The 22157-nt window shown below is 32.6% G+C and overlaps 2 protein-coding genes across 3 annotated transcripts in view; one reads left to right on the forward strand and one right to left on the reverse strand.

The window, feature by feature from the left end:
- The window catches only part of LOC142978348 (uncharacterized), a 486788-nt gene that overhangs the window by 67874 nt on the left and 396757 nt on the right, over window positions 1-22157 (forward strand). The window lies entirely within an intron of this gene.
- LOC142978487 (knirps-related protein-like) overlaps window positions 1-22157 on the reverse strand; it is a 72972-nt gene that overhangs the window by 13202 nt on the left and 37613 nt on the right. The window contains exons 1-2 of one of the 2 annotated variants that reach the window (XM_076122960.1): window positions 2727-2779; window positions 2395-2472 (exon numbers count right to left, since the gene is read on the reverse strand). In XM_076122960.1, coding sequence (XP_075979075.1) covers window positions 2395-2472 — 78 coding nt within the window. In that variant the 5' untranslated portion in view covers window positions 2727-2779. Of the gene's footprint in view, window positions 1-2394; window positions 2473-2726; window positions 2780-22157 lie in introns of those variants that run through there. The other variant, XM_076122959.1, reaches the window with a different exon arrangement.

Below are 22157 nucleotides of genomic sequence, written 5' to 3' on the forward strand. Positions count from 1 at the left end.
CAGGAAATTGACGATTGTATGGACTAGCGGTTATACGGGTTTACATCTAATAAAATATATTGACGGATTTAAGATATATTTGAGGAGAATTTATTGATCCAAACCAATTATTACTGGATTACGCTCGCTACTTCTACTTTCAACTTTCTCAGAGTAAAATGTATCCTATGTGTTAATTTTAGTTATGAAATAATTATGTTTTTTTTTGCAAGAAAGAGTAAAAAACAAACATACATCCTCATAAACTTTCGCATACTCATATTACTTTATAATATAGGATTATTACAAACATTCTATATCGGACACAGAGTACAACTAGACCGCGATTTAACTAGTGGTGAGTCTTGATCATAGACAATGATGAACAAGAGACATTTAGAAAAAGTAAATTAATAAACAATTAAACTCGAAGTAATTATCTGTGAATCACTGAACAAGTTAAGTTTCAGATATTACAGACAAACTGATTCTATTATGATGAGGTATTTAATATTATATAGTGATGCCTTTAGTTATCAATTATGTGAGCAATCATTTATACCATTAAATAGTCCAATGAAAACAAATATTTGTACATAGATTGCTGGAATCTAGGTTGACTACTGTTAACTAGTAGAGAACAGTAATCTTGAAGTGATTTATGTAAATTGAAGAATACACTCATCAGTATTTTGATAGATAGATACGTAGCAAAGGCTTAGTTTCTATACGTTAATAAACGTACTCCGCAAATAGTGGGTGTGTTAAACGATAGCGTGTACGAATGCATGATATTTAGACAACTACATACTATTACGTACCAACAAAAAAACTGTAACGGATGATTATGCGTGCTGATCGAATTATCGAGGTGCATCTCCCGGACATACTCGATATCTACAGACGGACATACTGTCAAACATACACAACACCCTTATAATCGCACGCATAAGGTTCATTTCAATTTAAAACCTACGAAATCCGATTGTTTATGTCGAGGATGGATCGATTTAGAATCGGAATTAAAGTAATTATCGATATTAATAATCGATCACGGAATTCTTTGCGCAGTTTTTGCACACGTGCGGTTCAAACGCTCAACTTAATGGCTTTTCCATTATTAATGCGTTAACACGAATCATCCCTTAATTAACGAGTAAATGAGGGATACCATATCCTGCATAATTTCAAAGTAGAATGATCGAATTCTCGGTACTTTGTTAATTAACAGAATTTTTATTCTTACTTCACGAAATACGACGAATCACTATAAATTATTAATACCAAACTTTTTCATGGCGAAACTAATTTACTGTTTAATATTCATTAATCAGACAACCCATATCGATAAGGATTGTTGTACTAATTATATCCGAATAAAGTGTCAATCGATTTATCGTTTATTTTAATCGAGTCACGCAAAGTTTATAAATCGCCATTAATGGTGGACGACGAGTTTTAATTATGTGTTCATGTTTTATAAAGATGAAAGGTTGAGGACCCCTGCCATTGTTCTAATGTTTGGTCGTGTTTGTTGATAGAAACAAGGTCTGAGATGATCAAGGTCGTGAGTTCGAATTCTGGGAGAGTCATTTTCAAGTACATTTTTGAATCTATAACATTAAAAAAATGTACTACGCTTACAAATGAATCAATGATAAGTACAATGTCATTGAGAACATTCTACTAGAGGTTAATACGCAGATTGTTAGTAATCTTGAGACGTCTCACAGTTTTATGTTTGTTAGTAGTTACTGGTTGAAACACATTTTACAGCTGTGAGTGGCTATAATTAATATTAAATGAACGTTAAATAAACGCAAGCGTGTAACGACCAGTAGTCCTTGATACGTTTAATGAAATTTACATTTCCGATCCAATGTTTTCATTTCCTATTAATTATAACGTAGGATTAGAAAATATGTAGCATGAATGTACTCAATCTACATTAGTGATTATTCAAAGAAATTCCGACCTTTATATATAACCTTTGATAGTAAGTAATGAGTACTTTTTACGAAATTCTTCCCGATGTATATGCCACTGGTTTGCTAAAGGGATGTGCGTAAAAACGTAATTAGACAACCCAAGTCTATGTCATTGTTTTTACGAATCGATCAATCGCTGTCACGGTAGTGAGTTTACTGATGAATTCTCAGAATCGTCCTCGATAACATCACTTACGCAGAACTTATCTATATTTAAGCAGAAACAGTGTGTTCGTTGGAATTATTAATTACTTACGTTACACACGGTAACGATCAGGGAGGTACATTGTATTGCGCTAGACATGAAAAAAATCGGCCGGACTTAAGTCGCGTCACTCCGTGGGTGGCTTGAATAACTTGGACAGTAGGGTGCACAACGTTAATTAATTGTTTATCGTTAATTAAAATAAATATATTGTGTATTTACCTTGCATCCTTCACATGTGAATGCGCCAAAGTGGAACCCGGCCGCCGGCTCCCCGCATACTTTGCACTTTTGGTTCATCTGTAAATAAAAAACAATTCATTAATATCACTTATAGACAACAATTTAATTAATTCAAAAGTCCAAATTTGATAAATTAAATTCAATTTTTGATTTTGGATCATACATTTAAAAGGATAACGGATAAAAAAATATTAATTGTCATTGATATGGATTATAAATAATATAGAAAACTTTAAGATTAGAAATAAAAGTTATCGTCTATAATACAAAATAAAAAGTAAAGAAAATATATCCACGCACGCAAGACTAACCAATATTGTTGCTCTTATCGCTCGACATAAACGAATATGCAACTGAAAATCCGCCACAGAAACCCAATTCACTGTTAATATGCCGTGACCGAGAGTGGCCATTTTCCAATCAGTCATTTAGTTGTTAATTTCGAAGAGCATGGGGCATGTTATTGGTTGCGTATGCGATAAAATCGTTTTGTATGTATCGATTAAACGATATTAATTGTTACGATATTATTTCAAACGCGTTACGTGTCGCGGCTCTACGCGTTCTATATCTGAAAACATTAATTCCTTTTTTATTCTTAAGAATGAAATATGATTCTTTTTTTATTTGTGCAACGTGCCATCTTTATAATAGCGGATTTGTGTCCTCAAAAAGTGAATGAAATACAACTTGATTTTTACCAAAAGTGGAACATCAAGCAGTTAATTAAATATAAAATAAATTGTTGTTAAATAAGGTGTTTTGAGAATTATGCTTCTATATTTCATTCGAAATGAAACTTGGGAGCCGACCCTTAAAAAACAATAATGTATTAAGTAAGAAGTACCTTTTCTGCCTACAGTGAAATATTATTATGACAGTAACACACCTTAATGGTCATTTCAACGGTTTTTACACGCTTAAGCCCGTAATATAATGTTATGTGAATTGTAAATCTACAGGGCCGTCGGTTATTAACAAAATTATGTGATTAACACTTAAAATATATAAGAATTAAAGTAAAAAGCGAAGTTATGAGCGGACGGCGGCCATATAACGATGTTCGTATTGTCGGATCGCTTAAAAGGATCTCGATTTGGTCAGGGTTCGGTAAAACCTACCGCGAGGAAATGATTTTTTAAATAAATTATATGAGTATCGTTTAGGTTATAATTAGATTAGTGTGATACGGATTTAGGTTAAGATATTTTACTATATTTTGTTATATGATCGTAACTATTTTAATCTAACCGGCGGTCCTGTATGACAAGATGTATGGATGTGAATGAAGCGAATTTATAACTGCTTTTTTGTCATGGAATTTTCTGATGACCTTGTGGTATTTTAACTAAGTTTTTCCTGCGGGGTTTCCTTTAACGAATTGAATAGAGGAAAGTCTTATAATCTCGAAATATAAATATTTGTCTTTATTAGAGTGCGTAAAACAAGATTTAGTTTTAGACTAGGTAGTGGTTCTATGCTATACAAAAGTATGTTTAATTTTGATTACGAATGGATGTCTACGGAATCCAAATAATATTTATTTTCGGTATTACCCTTAGTTAGTAATCAGGTCCGCGACGTCAGCTGATATCATCAGTGATATTTTATCGCATACGATGGTAATCAGTGATATTATATCGTATGCGAATTATGAAGAGAGTATTTTAGGTCAATTCTGTAATATTGAATTGAGTGTAATATTAACCCTTAGGCTCATGTTGAATATTACATTTAAATATTTATTTAAAAACGCATAAAAATTTTGAAAAGTAGTTTGATTGTTTGCTTCATGTGAAGTTTATTTTAAATCATGATTTTCTGAGATGTATTTATGTGATTATATTTGAAACTAAAATACTAGGATCGGTTCAGTAAGTTTTAAAAACAAATAAGACTTACAATTCTACTCGTATCTCAAACATAGACGTCTCAGTCTAACATCTTAAACTAAACATTGTAACTTATCCGTTAGGTATAAACTAGGAATTCTCGAGATCGGATCGCACAATACAGACAAAGACTTTGTACGGCTACGGAGTGATTCGTTTATCGAAGGATCAGATGCAAGTGTACCTTGACTAAGGACCGAGGCTTTTAAGGTATTGGGTATTTGAAAACTGTGCAATCTGTACATGTTTTTAAGGTAAAGGTGTAGGTTTAAACTAAAATACAACGATAAAAAGGAGAGAAATATGAATTGATGATGTAAAAATCTTGTAAACATATGTACCGCGTTTGTTTGTAGACTGGTTTTTGTATTAAGAGTATATTTTTTTTTATTAATTATAGTTAGTGTCATGCGTACTAATGTCGAAAATACTATTTAAAAATAAATTGTATTCCGTTAAAGTGTTTCCAATTTCCATTAGAAATAACTATAAAAAAATATTGTAATTAAAACATTAAATTCTATCAAATATTGAATTGAGACATAACATTTAATATAAACATTTATTTGTTCAACAAATTTCAAAAATAAACATAACACTAACCTTTTATTTGATGCCATTAAAATAATAATTACTATCAAAACAAATAATTAGTATAGCAGAGAGCAAGAAACTCTATACCTCTATGGTCGGCCATAGATCACGCAGCGTGGGTCCTTGTCTATGGTTATCATCGCGCGTCTTGCTCTAAATTAGAACTGTACAAGTGTAGACTTTTGAATATAACTTTATGCAACAATGTTAGATAAATAGATTATAATAATATAATATTACTAACGGACCCAACAGACGTTGTCCTGTCTACACGTCTTTAATTTGAAAAATTTAAACTTTTTCTAATAATCTAAACCATTCTCAGATCCCCTTGAACACACACAAAAAAATTCATCAAAATCCAGTCGTTTAAGAGAAGTTTAGTGACATACACACTTACAGACGAATTATATATATAAAGATAGTATAGCAATTGAAAATAAATCGTTGACAAAGTATTATAGGAGGTAAATAAGTACCAAAACTACCAAACCGATTTTGATAACCTCGTTACAAATTTCCAACTCCAGATGTGATATGTATCAACATTATAACTTTAAAACTTTTGCGTTAGATGTTCATTAAATTATAGGATATGAGAAATAACCTCAACTAAATAAATAAGTTCGCGGTAAATCCCCATAACCTATTATAAAATGTATTATGATTTAGAAAAAAGTTATTTTTGGCAAAGAAAAACTGAGGCTCTTATAATAAAATATCATTCTCAAACAGTGACTTACCTAAGACAATGTTCTTTCGCATTTATGATATTGATATGAATATGGAGTGGATGTATGTATAGTGCCCGTCCAAAATAAACGGTGATATCATATAGGGAATGTGAATAATCTTCACTAATTGTACCAATCAATGTTCATAAAGGTTGGATCACTTTTGTAATTATTACATTTTTTATTTTAATATAAAAGGAACGAGCTGATTAGTTTTGTATCTGTGCTAAAAAAAGTCAATTTCATATTTAATCTGCGGACCAAATTGCTGGGCATTTAAAGATACACATGTTATATTTCGCCTTGTTTCCAAGGGGTAGGTAGCTACGATAATAAACATTTTACACATATTTAATGTACAGACATACAAACATACAAATAAGAATTACATAAAAATCACACAAATATTTGTTTCAATTGAGAATTGAACCTGTATAGTATAACGACGTAAATGTCATCATAACCATTTCACTAAATCAATTTTCATAATTATAATTTCTAAAAATAAAAATTATAACGACTGTCATTGACAGTCCATTTAAAAGAATATTTAATTTTGTAAGATCAACGACCTAATGTATGCAGAAATTCAAAGCGCCGGCGCACATGCTCGAACGATCCCGATAAGAGCCGAAATAACACGAAGCAACAGTTTGATTTTCTTCCTACATGACTTAATTAATTTCCCACTTTTGTATGTCTTTTTAGGACACTCCTTGAAACAAAACACCGAGTAAAATTCAACTATAATGCTTAAAGACAAGGTTCGTTTTCCAATGTCATGTGTTTGGTGGATAAACCTATTTAATTCGAAAGTTTATGACAGATTCGCGTTCTCGAGAGCTTCGGTCAAGCTGTCACAGTCAGTTCATCTCCAATCATACATCTCGTTTTATATCTGGATATGCAATTAGCATATTAATCGCTTCATATTTCGATGATTAAAACCAATGTTTTATTTAAATCGATTTTAGTTTGATTTATCATCGAATTGGATGCCGGATTTAAATCTAAACATGATTGTTATTAATATTAATATAATAAATATATTGGATTTGTCTGAGTATGTGGTAGTTTATTTGATACTAATCACGGGGTCTTTGGGGTCATTTATTACAACTCGACCAGGTTTCCTTGATAGCGAGTTTCATTCGCTTGAGTTTAGTCATTTAAACGCTAGGAAAATATTTTGTTACCCATATCATATGTTAGGTAGATGTTTATGGTGATGATGTCTTTGATGATAGATGATTTAATATACTTTTCTAAGGCTAAGTCCTCTTACCTATGCTCAAAGGGTCCTATTAATAGTGTGTTCACACCGGTGTTGCAACGGATTTCGAACCCGTGACTTCTTTACTGCAAATCCTATACTATATCCATCAATTTATAGCGATACTTCTTCAGAAAAACTGTATATTTCAGAAATCAATTTAACCGTTGACAGAGTTTTATGCAGACGCTTTCATAGCGATGCATGTCTCGAATGAAAGCAGTCTCACCAATAAGGAGATTACAGTTTAATTCTTCGATAAATTGTATCGTAAATCGAAGCACTTGGGATATTATAAGTTTTAGTAGCACTTCTGGAAATCATCAGCACTACGAAATATGTATTGAACTAGTAACTAGCATAGTTAGCAACGAAATGTGCTGAAAAAGATAACTTTAAGTGACCTTTACATCATATGGTATCTACCGATAATAAGACGTTTATCCATGTTTGTAACAGGAAAATTTTATAAGCTACCAGCCAGTGTTTGTTAAAAATACAATTAATATATAACGTTGATCTAATCCTTCTTGTCATTCACTTAAAGCTGTATTACACTTAAGTCATTTAGTTTTCACTATATTACCAGATTTCTTTACGAAAAAATAAAACACTTAAAGAAGAAAAATATCATTAGGACAAAATAAATGTACTTTATTGATTAACTAAACTTTACAGTGAAAAAGCCTTTGTTGTTCCTTTACCTGCTGTCCGTACGAACACCTATAACGGTCGCACTTATATCAAAAGCACTGATTTTATACTACCGCCCGTAATACGCGAACCTTTGTAAAGAATCAGATTAACTACAAGTACAGTTACAAGCTGCTACACATAAACTTATTGACAACCACTTGTAGATACTATTCAGAAGGAATTTACTTTATTGAATACATTTGTATAGAAATATGGAAATTAATCTGTTGATATTTATGTGCTCAATATGTCAGATGTAGTATAAATCAGTCTAAAGTAATTTAATGAATTTTCCATTTGAGATGTGAAGAGGAGTATGAAATTGATGAAAAGCTCGCTCTGGACCACGATTTCCTCTTTAAAAAAGTATGTGTATATCCGATGTAAATCATATTTTTTAAGTGACTAAAGATCATAGTATTTTTACATAAAGTGAAATGATTGGTTACAAATATGTCTCAATAAATTAAATGATAAAAATGTGTTTAGCGTAGCGCTTTCTCATCCTTATTTTACTGGACTGCACTTAAAAAAATAAGGTGACGTATTTATCATTCTAGGTACATTGATACCATTCTTTAACTATAGTGTGTCAAAATTACACCTACAAATTACGAGTCCTCAATAACACCGTATCCTAAACTACATTTATTTTCAAGATCGTTCGTACCGCGGAAGACATGACACGTGATTGGTATCGTGTGAATGTGGCCTGTCATTTGCCGTGACCACCATTACTGGCCGACCCCGTGGGAACATGGGGTTTATGGAGATGCGAGGGTTAACAGGTGTAGAGATAGTTCCTGTAGAGATGACGTAGAGTTAAATGTAAAGTAGATTTCTATGTGTTTAGTCCTATACTAACTGTGTAAGGTGTCAATTTTGATACAAGAATAAATTACTTTGAAAAGATTCTTTAATAATGATATAGCCTATTATATACCTTGCTTTAAGATTATTTCATATTATCAAGCTTACAATATATTTTGGACTTTATTTCATATATGCAAACGTGCAACGGTAGTAACAATACTCCCATTATTTTTTTTTAATCGCCTGTTTCTATGTCCCACTGCTGAGCAAAGGCCTACTTACTTTATTTTCATTTATGACGTCATAATCATATGTCGTATCATCACAACACAACCTTCATACGTCAAAACAACGACTCTACCTATCAAGATAATATTAAAACTCTACATACTAGTACAGTTCACTGAACACGCTTGTGTTTTGACGTGACCATTTCACTTGTCAGATATCTCGCCACTCTACGATACCTCCACTAATTTAATACAACGTTAATTTGATAGAGCATTATGTAGAGTCAAAAGTTTGATAGAGTTTTGTTTGATATAAGATCTGTTTTGACTGGAGTGTGTACTCTATCGTTATGTTGTAGGTTTTGTAATTTTGTGATTATTGATTATGGCGTTCAGGGTTTGATGACCCGAATTTGAAAGCTTTTTATCAATGTTGCTTATATACTGTAGTTAGATTTTTTCATTTATATTAATAATTTCTTTTCCCCACAAATAAATCTTCCATAAGTATACTCTACGTCGACATATCCCTACAAATAACTACAGTCGTTATGTTTTTATCACCAACAGTACAATATAAAAGCCACTACTTTATTCTTGCGAATAAAAACCTCGTTAGCGAATTCAAAAGTGGTTCAATTTAATACAGTTCTCGAGATGACAAGGTAGAGACAAACGGACAGGCTTCATAATAATAGTGTTACGGTTAACGCGTTTAACATGCGTAAACCAAAGCGTGACAAATTAACGCCTATCAAAATGAAATCAAGAGTAGAGTCGACTCTATGTAGAGATAGCAACCGTATGTAGATGGAGGGAATTGTGAGGTTTTGTTGTTGTAATATATAATGAATAATTTAGTTATTTGATTGTATTATATATTTTTATCATAGTATTGTTGTAGAGTTATTTTTATTAAAAGCGTAATGTAATATTTATTATTGTGTATCTAATAGTATCTCTACATTTATTTGCTATGATACAAAATATCATGAGACAATTAATATTGAAATTGAAGCAAATGCAAACAAAGAACAAGGAAATAAACTCAAAAGTAATCCGTAACTTATATTTAAAGTAAAACATCAGCTCTACCATACTGACTCTACATCCAACATCTCCATCTACATGTACCAATAAATTAAACGCCCTATGTTTTGTCGTCGGTGGACGTCGGCACCGGTTCGATTCCCGCGCTATTACACATTCGCCTCGCTCACTTAGAGGTGCACTTGTAGAGCTTTGTGAGAACTCCGACTACGTACCGTCACAAGGTCTCTATGAGAACTTCAATGTAGAGTTCCCATTTTTTGACCTTAGATTAAATTATGATTATTTTTTAAATTAGTGTTGATAGTAGAGTTCTTGTGTTATTAGACACCTGTTTGTTTATGAAAATATGAATAGAAGGCATTGAAGTTACAAATATATTTTTGTTAAACATACTTACTTTTCTATTTGTTTGTTAAGTTTTTAACCTAATACGGGTGTTAAATATCTCTACTTTAGTCAAAATCGGTTTATTCATGAGCAACGACGAATTTCTACAAGGATTTAACAAGGACATCGTAAGTTTCAGTTCAAACTGTACTAGAGTTAGGTAGGTTCAATATTATAGTTCAGGCATGTACAAATATCCAATTAAATTGATATACCTTTACACACACGGTCAATTAGTGTAATAATATATGCGAATGGTTCAATTAATATAACCAGTTAATTGGTCTAGGGCTCTACCTAGAGTTCTAGGTATTCTAAAATGTTAATGCAAATTATTGCGGCCGGTGTAGTTTATTGGTGTATTTCATTTAGTTAAAAGTTCTATTAATAATAGGTTGAAATATTTTAATTGGGATTGACTTTACATTTTCAACACACTAGTTTTAATTAACAAAATAGAAAGATTTTTGATACAAAATTATTTTTTACTTTAATAAAAAAGACTTATAATCCGAAATAAGATACCTATTCTAAAACGATATAAATACTTATTGCAGGCGAATAGAACTCACATTATCCAGCTAATAACAATACCTAGTTAAACAGCAATCAACGGTTGTGTTCGCGTTCTCCGATAAAAAAACTATTGTTTAACTAGTTATCTAATTGATTTCGAAATCAAATGTATGTTTTTTCTCACGTTTACAAATGTCAATGTGCAATTCTGTAGAATCATCTCGCAAATGTTACCATAACCTATGATATAATTAATGATTAATCGACAAAGATATTCAAACAGATATGCACAAAAAGGTCAATAAAAAAAGGCTTGCACTCTACCAAACATTTTTCATTCGATTATTTGTCATATCGAAAGGGGCTCACCTCTGATCTTAAACGATTCCGTTAGCCAATCGATTATCGATAAAAGGCCATGATTAATCGACTCTAATTGATATAATTCATCCCTTTTGGCAGCGGGACGTCTGTCACGCGACTTGTCACGATGACACGAGAATTTTTGACAGCCCGTGACAAATTGTTGTGACAAAATATTTCAACAGTTGCGTCATTTGGAACTACCCTCATTGTATGCAATCTTACGTATTCCTACAAATATCATCTTTCCACCCCTATTAAAGCACACAACTCTTATTCCATTGTATTACAGTTGAAAATAGAATACATTAAATATTCGCGATTGTAACAATAAGTTTGTATTACAAAAGGACGAATGACGTTGCGCAATCAATTCAAATTTTTGGAATTCGAATGAATGAATTTGTGTTCGGAAACAGAGAAACGTTGGATTTATTCGTTCGGTCGATGACTTGATATTTCTGATATGCAGATGGCTGTACCTTATATGAAAGGAATCCAATTTGTCAAAAGAAAAATGTTTTAAACATCTGCTGATATGTAAGGAATGATAAACATTTTGATGTATAATTGGGCAACCATATTGAGCTGACAAATTCGAAAATGACATAATATTTCGAGCACAGATCTTTTTTGTGATTTGGTTCAAAATAGAGAACGTTCAATCAAGTCCATATATTTTAGTGATTTAGGTTATTAATCACACCTACATTGCTACAATTATGTTATTAGGTTCCTTGTTTGTCATATGAGACAAATTTTGAACTATATCCGAAAATAATAAAAAATGTGTGAGTGTAATTATGTGTTTCATTACGAATCGAATCACCAATACCAATTTAACTTGCGATTCCGAAGCGCGTGTTTTAATCTAAAAGTGTGCCTGAAAAATGTTTTATAATATTTACTTGTTTATTTTTTACAAATCATGCTTTATATGTTCTCAACTGGGAATCAAACCTAACACACATTGGCACATGTCAACTTTCTTAACACGTGACTTACAATTCAATTCATTAATCTCTATACAACAGTTGTCTTAAAAATGTCAATAAGGAAAATTAGTTGCGCTAAATAATAGTTTAGATTGGGCTATTCTAAGGCGATGCTCCAGCCATTATGCTCAAGACCTTTGAACCGGCGATGAGTGGTCATCCACAATAGTTTTATGCCGCGGTTTCACTTGACTCATTTTTGTATAATACGTCTATTGTTTGTACCGTACAGCGTTTAAAGGGGAGTTTCGTTGATGTCGGTTTGTGAAGGTTTTTTCGTTGGATGATTTTTTTGATGTTGTTGATGCGTTGTTTGTTTAATATGTTTTGATACATATTATTATCAAGTAATTTGAATTTTTTTTCATAGTAAAGTGCTTTTAGAATATTAAGTAATTGTAACGTTAAAGTTAAGTAGTAGTAGTATTAAACTCTCTTTACACGGCAGATTAAATTGGGTATACACGTGTCTTTTCCCCTTTAGAAATTATAACTATGTATTATTTACTATAATCAAAACTATTCTACGCTGAGCGTAAGTTGAAATGGTAACAATCATTTCATAACACAAATTCTATATTTGACACCGCTAATGTATAAAATATATAAAACACTATTTTAATCCATTCATTAAAAATAACTATCACAAACCCATAAACAAATTAAATCCAAAAAATACTCACATTTCAAACATCAGAACGACACCTTAACACAATCGTTTATAATGCTTAGTCACTCGAACACTTCCCATGACAAGTGACCTGTGTCTACGACTCTACGACTGTACCACTGCGGCTCTACATCTTAGTAGAGCATCAGATAGAGCGATACAAACGCTTTGTTTCTTCGCACATCAATTGACACTTGTACAGAATGGGTGCTTTAGTGAAATTAGAAGGGAGATCTTCCGACCGTTGATAGTGTTAGAAAAGTTAGTTATGTAAGTTTATGTGTTTAAAATTGATGGAAATTGGTTAAGTAAAATATAAGGATAGTTACTTAGTACTTATTCCTTAACGGATAAACCGTTCTAGACAATTTTTGAAGCCTTTTTTAACGTAGCTTGCAGTGAGATGAAAATGATTTCTAATGTCATATTTTTTTGGAATAAAGGATTAAATTGTAACACGTGTTCACTAAGAGAATGAAATATAAATAAGAATAAAGTTTAACTTATATAAAGCTCACCTAATTAAAATTCATTATAACACACGAAAATCGAGTCCAAATGACATCACCAATTGTACAATCGTTAAAACATTCATACACACTATTAAGTGTTCAAACTAGGCGCGTGATTGTCACCTCACAATGACACCCGTTGCGCCACGTCGATCTAAATCGATACAATCGTCACAATCGATACATCGAACACAATCGAGCCCACGCACTAATAGTCTCACTGATTTACATGTCGTTAATTGTTTTGGCGGCACTTTTTTTGTTATGGATAGTTTTTTCCTTGAGTTTGAACGCCGACGTTAGTCATAAGAAGTAATTTTTGTTTGATGCTTTATTTGATGTAATACTAGGTTACTTTTAGTCCACAATTACTCAATTTTAAAATGGATTGGATTCTTTCAAGGGGATACAATGTTTTATCTTAAGCGTAAGCTTAAGGGTAAGCGGTCTGGCCAAGAAACGTTTATGATAATATAAGCATGTAATCTAAGTCATATTGCTATTAATAGAAACTTCGATATTTTAAAGATAATTCTTGGACTGTATTAAGGAAACTCACAATCAAAGAAATACCCTCAAAAATGACTCAAAACCCGTAAATGTAATATGGATCATAGATTCCTAATATCACGCTTGCTACACCCAGAGTTGTAACACTCACTGAAATATAATTTTAGTTGGTAATCGAAACCATAACCCACCATGCAGTGTGACCAACCACAGCACCGTACAAGGTAACACACTTAAACCGTACTCAAACTAGTAGCAATAAAAGTACATTTGCACGGTACATACGTACAGTACCTTCACAATGGGCGTCGAGTAACTTGTGCAAAATTTCTTTTCACAGAATAGATCTGTTTTACGACAACCTTTTGTTTCGGCGTCTTTGAAGAAAGTCCGTTTTTCAACTTTTTTACTCAGCTTTTGTTCAGCAATTACTTATTGTTGCACTTTTTAGTGCAAATTGTTTTACTATTTGCGAATTCTTAGTTTTGTGTTTGGTTGTTTGATGTGCCGATTTTTTTGGTTGGTATTTGATGTTTACCGATGTTTGCTAAAAGGGTGTTATGAGTGTAATTGTAAGTAATGTTCCTAACTGTAGGTATAATGGATAATTATTAAATTTGGGCCTAGTACAGTAACGTTATATTTTTTTTACTGTTTTAGAAAATAGCATGATATTAGTTTTGTACTTTCTTCATTGTTAACGTTTTTTATAACTTCACCATTGCAAGGCACGGTTTTTTAAAAGTGTATAAATTCCGTTTGAATTCAATTATATAATTTGTCGAAAGAAGATTCCTTTGATCTCTGCCCTATGGGAAGAAGAAGTGATTTTATGTTCGTTTGTATCTTATATTTACAATACAACGATACGTTAAAACATTAAGCAGTTTATACATATTTATGTTCATAATTATACATGTGTAAATTCCTACTGTCCACGTATCATATGAAATATAATGAACATAACTCACATGTGTTTATTTATCGCTTAGATTTATAGCATCTGATAATGAGATGATATAAATTATATTATAAAACAGCCATTTAGAAGGGAGATAAGTAATTAGTAATAACTTCTTAAATAGCTTTAGTTTATGCAAACATTGTAGAAGTAGGAGTTTAATTAAGTATAATTTAACTATAAAATTCTATTTAGGTTAGTTTTTAACGTATTTCTGCAGAAACATACTAATGAAGCTGTGGATTGCAAATTATATAATTTAATTTTTTTTAAGGTTCGGCAGCAAGTAACCTCTAAAACTACCAATCCGATTTGAAATAAACACATTTTTCGGGAAAGCATTACACCAAATGAAATCATGGTTTAAAAGTCAAACCTCTTTATCAAATTTATGATACTTTATTAAACATATTTGATTCTCCCTGCCTTTAAAAAAACGCTAATCAATAGCCTTTGTAATAATCACATTTCAATTCAAATACGAGCCGATGGCATGTGACGTCACAGCCAAAAAGCCGGCTCTCCGCGCATGCGTGTAACGCTCTCAAATGATTGGTCGCCATCGCCCCGCCTTATTGCTCATACGCAACTCTCGCTAACAATTAGTTGTTGTGTTGCTAATGCATTTTATATGTGTAATACGAGTATGTATGACGCGTATTAAGTTTGTATGGATGGTACAAAGCGGCGTTATTTGATGTCTGCTTAGCCCTATGGGGAATAGGCGTAATTTTATCTATGTATGAGGTGTATGATAGAAAAAAAATAATTTAGCCATACTAAATGTTTCTTATACCTCTTAAACCTCCTATGGTATGTTAAACAACTATAAGTATAAATTAAAAATATATACTTATCACTGCATCATGTCATAAATTGCTGGACGTATTATGAAAAACGCTTCGATAGTAAGTCACGGGCAGATGCTAGCGAAGTGCTAGATTTAAGACGAGGTAGCTCAGTGGTTAACGTCTTGGATTTACCGACCGAGGGAACACAGATAAACAAATGCACTATTAAAGTGAAGCTCAACTCTTAAACTTGTATGAAAATTTAACGTTAGCTCAAAAAAATAGTACGATTTTTGAACGCGACATGTAATGTTTGGAAGTTGTCAGTGTTTGTTGTGCCAACCTTCTTAGGAACAAAGCGTGATATTATGCCTGTATGTAAAACCATTTATATGCGCATTAGTTTATCTCGTTGACACACTTATAGTGTAATAGTATATTGAAGATTCTGATCAAGGAATTTTGCTTATATGTGCACAATTTATGTGGAATGTAGTACAATCTTGTACGCAATAATAACTGTTATGTCTATATATTAAGACTTGTTGTTCATTGGCAAATGTACAAGCGTTACGTCATTGTGATTTGCAAAGGTTTAAGCGTAATATTAAGTGCAAAATCATTACCAAATTTGTGTGTATATTATATTGTATCAAATACTTTAGTATAGGTATTATTTAAAACGACGACGTAAAGAGCTTCAGCGAAGTTTTTATAACAACAAAATGCAGCTTTTTGTCAATAAACGGCCAACGGAAAGTTAAGTCAAAAGTAACAGCCATAGTAAAGGGGTAAAGTAAAAATGACACCAAAGTGAAACAAATATGTAACTTCTGATGAAGAAGCTCGCCGTTACACACTCAATCTAAAAATATTAGATATTAAGAATTATCGGTTATAGACTACTGCTGTAAAAAAACCACCGTTGATCACTTCATACATATTATAAGTACAGGCCGCTAGACCGATATCTGTCGTATACGAATCAGTACAACTAAAACTAGACCGGTCCAAAGCAAGCCTTTTAGATATTATAATTCCTACCATACTAACACATTCCCTTACAAATATCTAGAACTACCGTAACTTAAAATATTTTTTGTTCACCAAAACAGGTGTCTATCAAATATATACTGTCAAACACGACATAAAGAGTGAATATGACAAAAAATGACATGTACCATACATGTAGCCGGTTCGATTCCCACGTGCGAACAAAATATAAGATACAACACAGAATATATGAGGATCTAGATCAGAAGGTGCCGACGCAATAACTCATAGATCGATGGATGGATGGATGGATCAATATGGATGAGGGGCGCCGGTGCGCTGGCGCATTCAACTGTCACAGTTCGTGCGCATGCGCAGATGATACGAATTGATAAACCATTTTGTATACGTGATATTATATTTGTAGTATTGATTTATGCGATTGTGTGAGTCTTTAAAACACGTTTTATTTTTATATAAATATGTCACTTCTACTTAAAAGCGAGAACGGTTATTTGAAACTTTACAAAACTGAAGAAAAGAATGAGTCTTACTATTTTTTCTTACCTTATTCAAATACATATATCTTGTCATACAGGACCGCCAGCTACGAGTACTACGCACCTGAACGTATTTTTTTCTTAAGTGACGTATTTTAGTCTCTGCCTACTTCTACAGGACACTTGTGTATTTATGTTGAAATTTCAAGCACAAAAATCTCAATTTCGTCCGACTCGAGAATCAAACACCTAACCACAAGTATCACTGTTACAAACACTCCATGTTCAACTTTCAACCTGTCCATCACTAAATCAAAATAAAATCTACTTTACATATAACAAGGTAAATGTCTAAACAATGTATTTACCCTGTCAAGTTTTTACACAATTTTTTTTGGTCAATATTAAAAGTGACACATTTTCCTCGTTGCTATTATTGGAATATTCGAGAACGGTAGCAAAGGTCGGACAGGTGGCGTATGAAGGAAAACCTTATAATTATTTATTTGAAACTGAATTTGGTTTATCGCTAAGTCAAATATACATTGAAATCATCTCTGTGTTTTAGACTGTTTTATCTTAAATATGATTCGTCTTGTATATAGGATATGTATTGGTGTTTACACATCAATAAAAATGTTTTTCGTAAGAGTATTGAACTCACGACACTCGGCAAAGTGACAGTGGCATAACGACTACAGTGAATACACGCGGAATCTTTGCGTCAAAGTTTTAGACCCATATTTTAAGTATAATCCTTAATTAGGAACTGGTATTAAAATTTACTTCAGAACAAAAGTATTTGCGGAATTATTCAAAGGAATAGAATGTGCTATAATAAAGTAATAAGTCTAGAATTATTGGGCGTCTCTTTTTGTATCCTTGTCTCATATTTGCTATAAAAACGTCAACTGAATTACCAAAGAACCCGTAAATGGCGTCTGTCTCAAATATTATTCTTAATAATATATTATTTAGTCAATCAACAAGAAATTAACATAAAACTGCAATAATTTACACCCGCCATTTTAAATTTTCAATAAAAGTAATTAAATTAAGCAATTTTCATGAGATTTACATTATTATGTATGAATTATAATGCATTCGTTATTGTTAGATCATCTTAATGAATTTTAAATTAAAAACCTGTGTGGTAGGTTAGTGATGTATGGATTTAATAAATGTTAATTAATAAATGTTAATATTTAAATACGAAAGTTTAAGTAAATGGATGTATTGTTGTTTGTTACTATTTAACGCAAAAATAACCGAATGAATTTAGCACACCGATAGTAAAAAACTGAATTATTTCTTACCCCAGAAAAACTATTTACGTGGTTAATGTCGCAAGCAAAAGCCTGTAATGTTAAAAATAACGGAAGAATATAAACAATCTAAATAATTAAAGCGCTATAGATTTTGACTTATAAATATCTACTATTCGATTTACTACTTCCGTACATAATATTAAAGAATTATACCAATTAATCAAGTTATAACAAAAATGTTGGAATGCCAATCTAATAGGCGTACACTGATTTCCTGCATAGTTTTGAAAACATCTGATTCAAAATTATTTCAAGGAATTTCGTTCATTTTGTGGACAATCTACTGTTATAGTTATTTATGCTGAAAAATCAACGAATTGGTTTCAATACTAAAACCATTATTGATGAAAAATACGATCAACTGATTACGTGCTCTTTAAAGTACGGAGATACTCGAGATTGCTGTCTTTATTGATCACTTACTAATAGTAAAATGCAATAACTCAATTGAATACAAAATGAACAAATTTGAATAAAACTACAATAAGTATGTTACCTAACTTAGTAACAAAAACGGACATTAGAATATCTAATTTTCTTAGTATATATTTACCAAAAATTACTGTCAATTTCTATAAAACAACAGCGGTGATGAAACATCTTAAGGTCAGTACTTAGCCTTGTGTCACATAGCACATTTGTTGCAGACCTTCCGAGGTAATAACGTCTCATCATATCATTACAACATTAAATAATATCAGCGCTTTAGAACGTTTGCTACGATACATCGCACCTTTAAAATAAAGGCATAGTTCACAGCCAGCGCTAACTGGTAGATAAATGATTGGGTTAAGCAACCTTAGCGCGGACATTTCATAGATGGGTGGCTACCTTGTAGTATTTGAACTTTATGTTTCGGAGGGCTTGTTAACCTTGCTGTTGTCTTTGCATAATATTTTGTAGTTACGCCAAGTCAAAGGTTTTCGGACGGTTTAAACCACTTTGTCGCTCGGTTGACCATTACTAAGGAATATTCTTAATTGTAAACAATCATCACCATATTTCAGCTAACTCGCATAAAACTTTCCTTATAATCTTTCTATCTATTGGTAACGCCTTCACGAAAATTCGTTTAGCAGTTCTTGTTCCGCGAACTTTGTTCTTAAATATGTAGGGATTAGGGAATGCAATCCCGACTCGAGATCGTCAACTCGAGATCCCTCGCGATCAGAAATATCAATCCCGCGGGATCCCGAGATTTTCGGGATCCCGTCTAGTTAGTAAAAATAATACAATTCGAACGGCTTGTTTAATGTAATATGTGTGTGATAGTGTGGTGAATGCAATAAATTATTATTTGAAAGAAAATAAAAGCCTTTATTTTTCAACTAGCTGACCCGCGCAACTTTGCTTGCGTCACCTAAGAGAATGGGTCAAAATTTTCCCCGTTTTTGTAACATTTTTCGTTGCTACTCCGCTCCTTATGACCGTAGCGTGATGTTATATAGCCTATAGCCTTCCTCGATAAATGGGCTATCTAACACTGAAAGAATTTTTCAAATCGGACTAGTAGTTCCTGAGATTAACGCGTTCAAACAAACAAACAAACAAACAAACAATCAAACAAACAAACTCTTCAGCTTTATTATATTAGTATAGATATTACTAACAACGTAACATAATTAACAGGTGTAATAACATGAACATAATCAAAAAAGTAGGTGTAGCTCCAGGAGATCAAAATAAAAAGTGATCACATGGCATTTTGAAAGTAGCCTCTTAAAATACAAAGTGTATCAATAGTACGAGCTTCTAATCGGCATCTTAAGTCTATTGCAATGTAGCCAGCTGCTGAAAATGCCCTCTCCGACAATCCCGAACGGGATCTCGTCATATTATGCTTCGGGATTGATCCCGAAAAAATATACGGGATCTCGCGAGATCGGGATCCCGCGAGATCGGGATTGCATTCACTAGTAGGGATGTAGTTAACGCAATAGTAGGTGTATTATGCGTGTGTACTATTATTTCATAGACGTTGTAAGTATAGGACGTATCCAGTTATATGTTGAAACCGTCCCTTATTTCCGATTTGAGTGGAAGCGCCGCGTCCGGGAAACTCTGATGCAAATGTTAGATCGACAGACTGTCCGCACTTAGCTATAGGGTGTTTTATATTTAGTATTGTGAGTTAGTTCGCTTTTGAATGTATTGCTACTATTACAATATGTATGTAGCTAAGATTTGATGTAGAAAATTTTTCATCGTCGGTTTTTTTTAGAAATGTGTTAGATCTTTGATTTTGAGTGATTTCTAGTGTTCTAAAAGGCATTAACTTTTCAGTCAGTGTGAGTTTTTTTTTGTGTTCACATGATTTTATGCGACATCTTATTAGGTTGAATTTTTGAGCAATTATAAAGCAGGATTCGAACCAAAACATCTTACGCACCATTCATTCTACAACAAAGCACTGCCAAAATCTCGAAGAGAAGCGAAACTGAACCACCACAATCGTAACAAAAAACTAAATCACAATAAAACAAACTCACATAGTCGCTCGAGATTCTCATACCTATTAGTTACACATAGAAGAACAGTAAACACCACATCTTAGTCATAACATGTCATCTGTCGATAATTATGTACTATGACGTCACAACACATTACACGTACATCGTAGGGCGTTCTGATTTATATATGCCGAGACACGAGTGATGAATACTGGTATGTTTTTATTTGTTATTGTTTGTTTGTAAGTGGAACAGATTATTGTCTATTTAATAGAACATTTTCTTTGTGAAATATAACTCAAGGAATAGCATTTTAATTGCTGAAAAGTTCTTATATTAAAACTAAAGTATAGTAGGAACATGATACATTATATACTCATAACCCTCAAAAGTCACACCATCTAAAGGTTAAGTTTAAATGGGAGTCGAACCCGTGACATCTTTGTAACCACAATAGTAAATTGATAGCTTAACCATTATCAATATTACTATCATTTTAATCTCAAGCAGGCTAGAGACATGAATTTGATTAGGTAAAAGAATTTAGAGTATTTCACCTTCTTTGAGACCACATACAGAGACTTTGCTTCAGCTAGTCTTACAGATTTCCCATCAGCCTGTACAGTATGTCACGGTGTTCGAGCGCGGATGTGAGGCAAGCTGTCGCCGAGGACGAGCGAACTGTGCCAATAACACGTGCTGCCACCCTACCGTGACCACCGTCGTGATGTTGTTTATATTTACTCGTGTTTGTTTTGAGGACAACTCTTAGCAATGTGAATTGGAATCAGCAGTTACTTAAAGGGCATATCTCACATTGCGAAGACGTTATCGAATTGCATGTGCAGTTATATCCATTTCCGAAAGTGTTATCTTTTATGAATCCCTGTCTCTCTATGGCATCTTCTGAGCTACTCTAGAATATGATGATTTAGCTACTAAACATTTTTAAACAATACAATGATTCATTATAATATGCAGTGTGGTTATCAGTTATTGCAAACGTTTTAAACATGGTTCAGAAATTGTTGTCTATCAAGAAAAAGGTTACCTTTTTAAACAACCTAAGCAGTATTTAAGACCACTGCTTTATTAAAAAGGCGTTCAACGACTGCTATAGCCAAAAATTACATAGTCCATTACTAAGTGTAAATGCAGTACTTCTCTCAACTTTCACCCCACAAAGCACAGAGACAGCTCATCTGCCAATCTTCACCAGAGAGCTTGGAGTATAAAGACCACACAAATCTTGTCCCGTGTCATCTGTTTAGTATTAGCATACAATCAGCAGTAGTTTCAATAAATGTGCCTAACACCAGATCGAGAAATGTATTGAATGCCAGCTGCCCAGTTCTTTCTATAATGGCTACATTTTGAACAAGATTTTTTGATATTTAACAGTTGCTTAAACGTTACAACCTTTTAGGAATAGTTCTCACGGAGTTTTTAGAGTCTTTTTTATACGAGGATTCTACAGAAAG

This window comes from Anticarsia gemmatalis, chromosome 14, assembly GCF_050436995.1.
Source record: "Anticarsia gemmatalis isolate Benzon Research Colony breed Stoneville strain chromosome 14, ilAntGemm2 primary, whole genome shotgun sequence".
Classification (NCBI taxonomy): Eukaryota; Metazoa; Arthropoda; class Insecta; order Lepidoptera; family Erebidae; genus Anticarsia; species Anticarsia gemmatalis.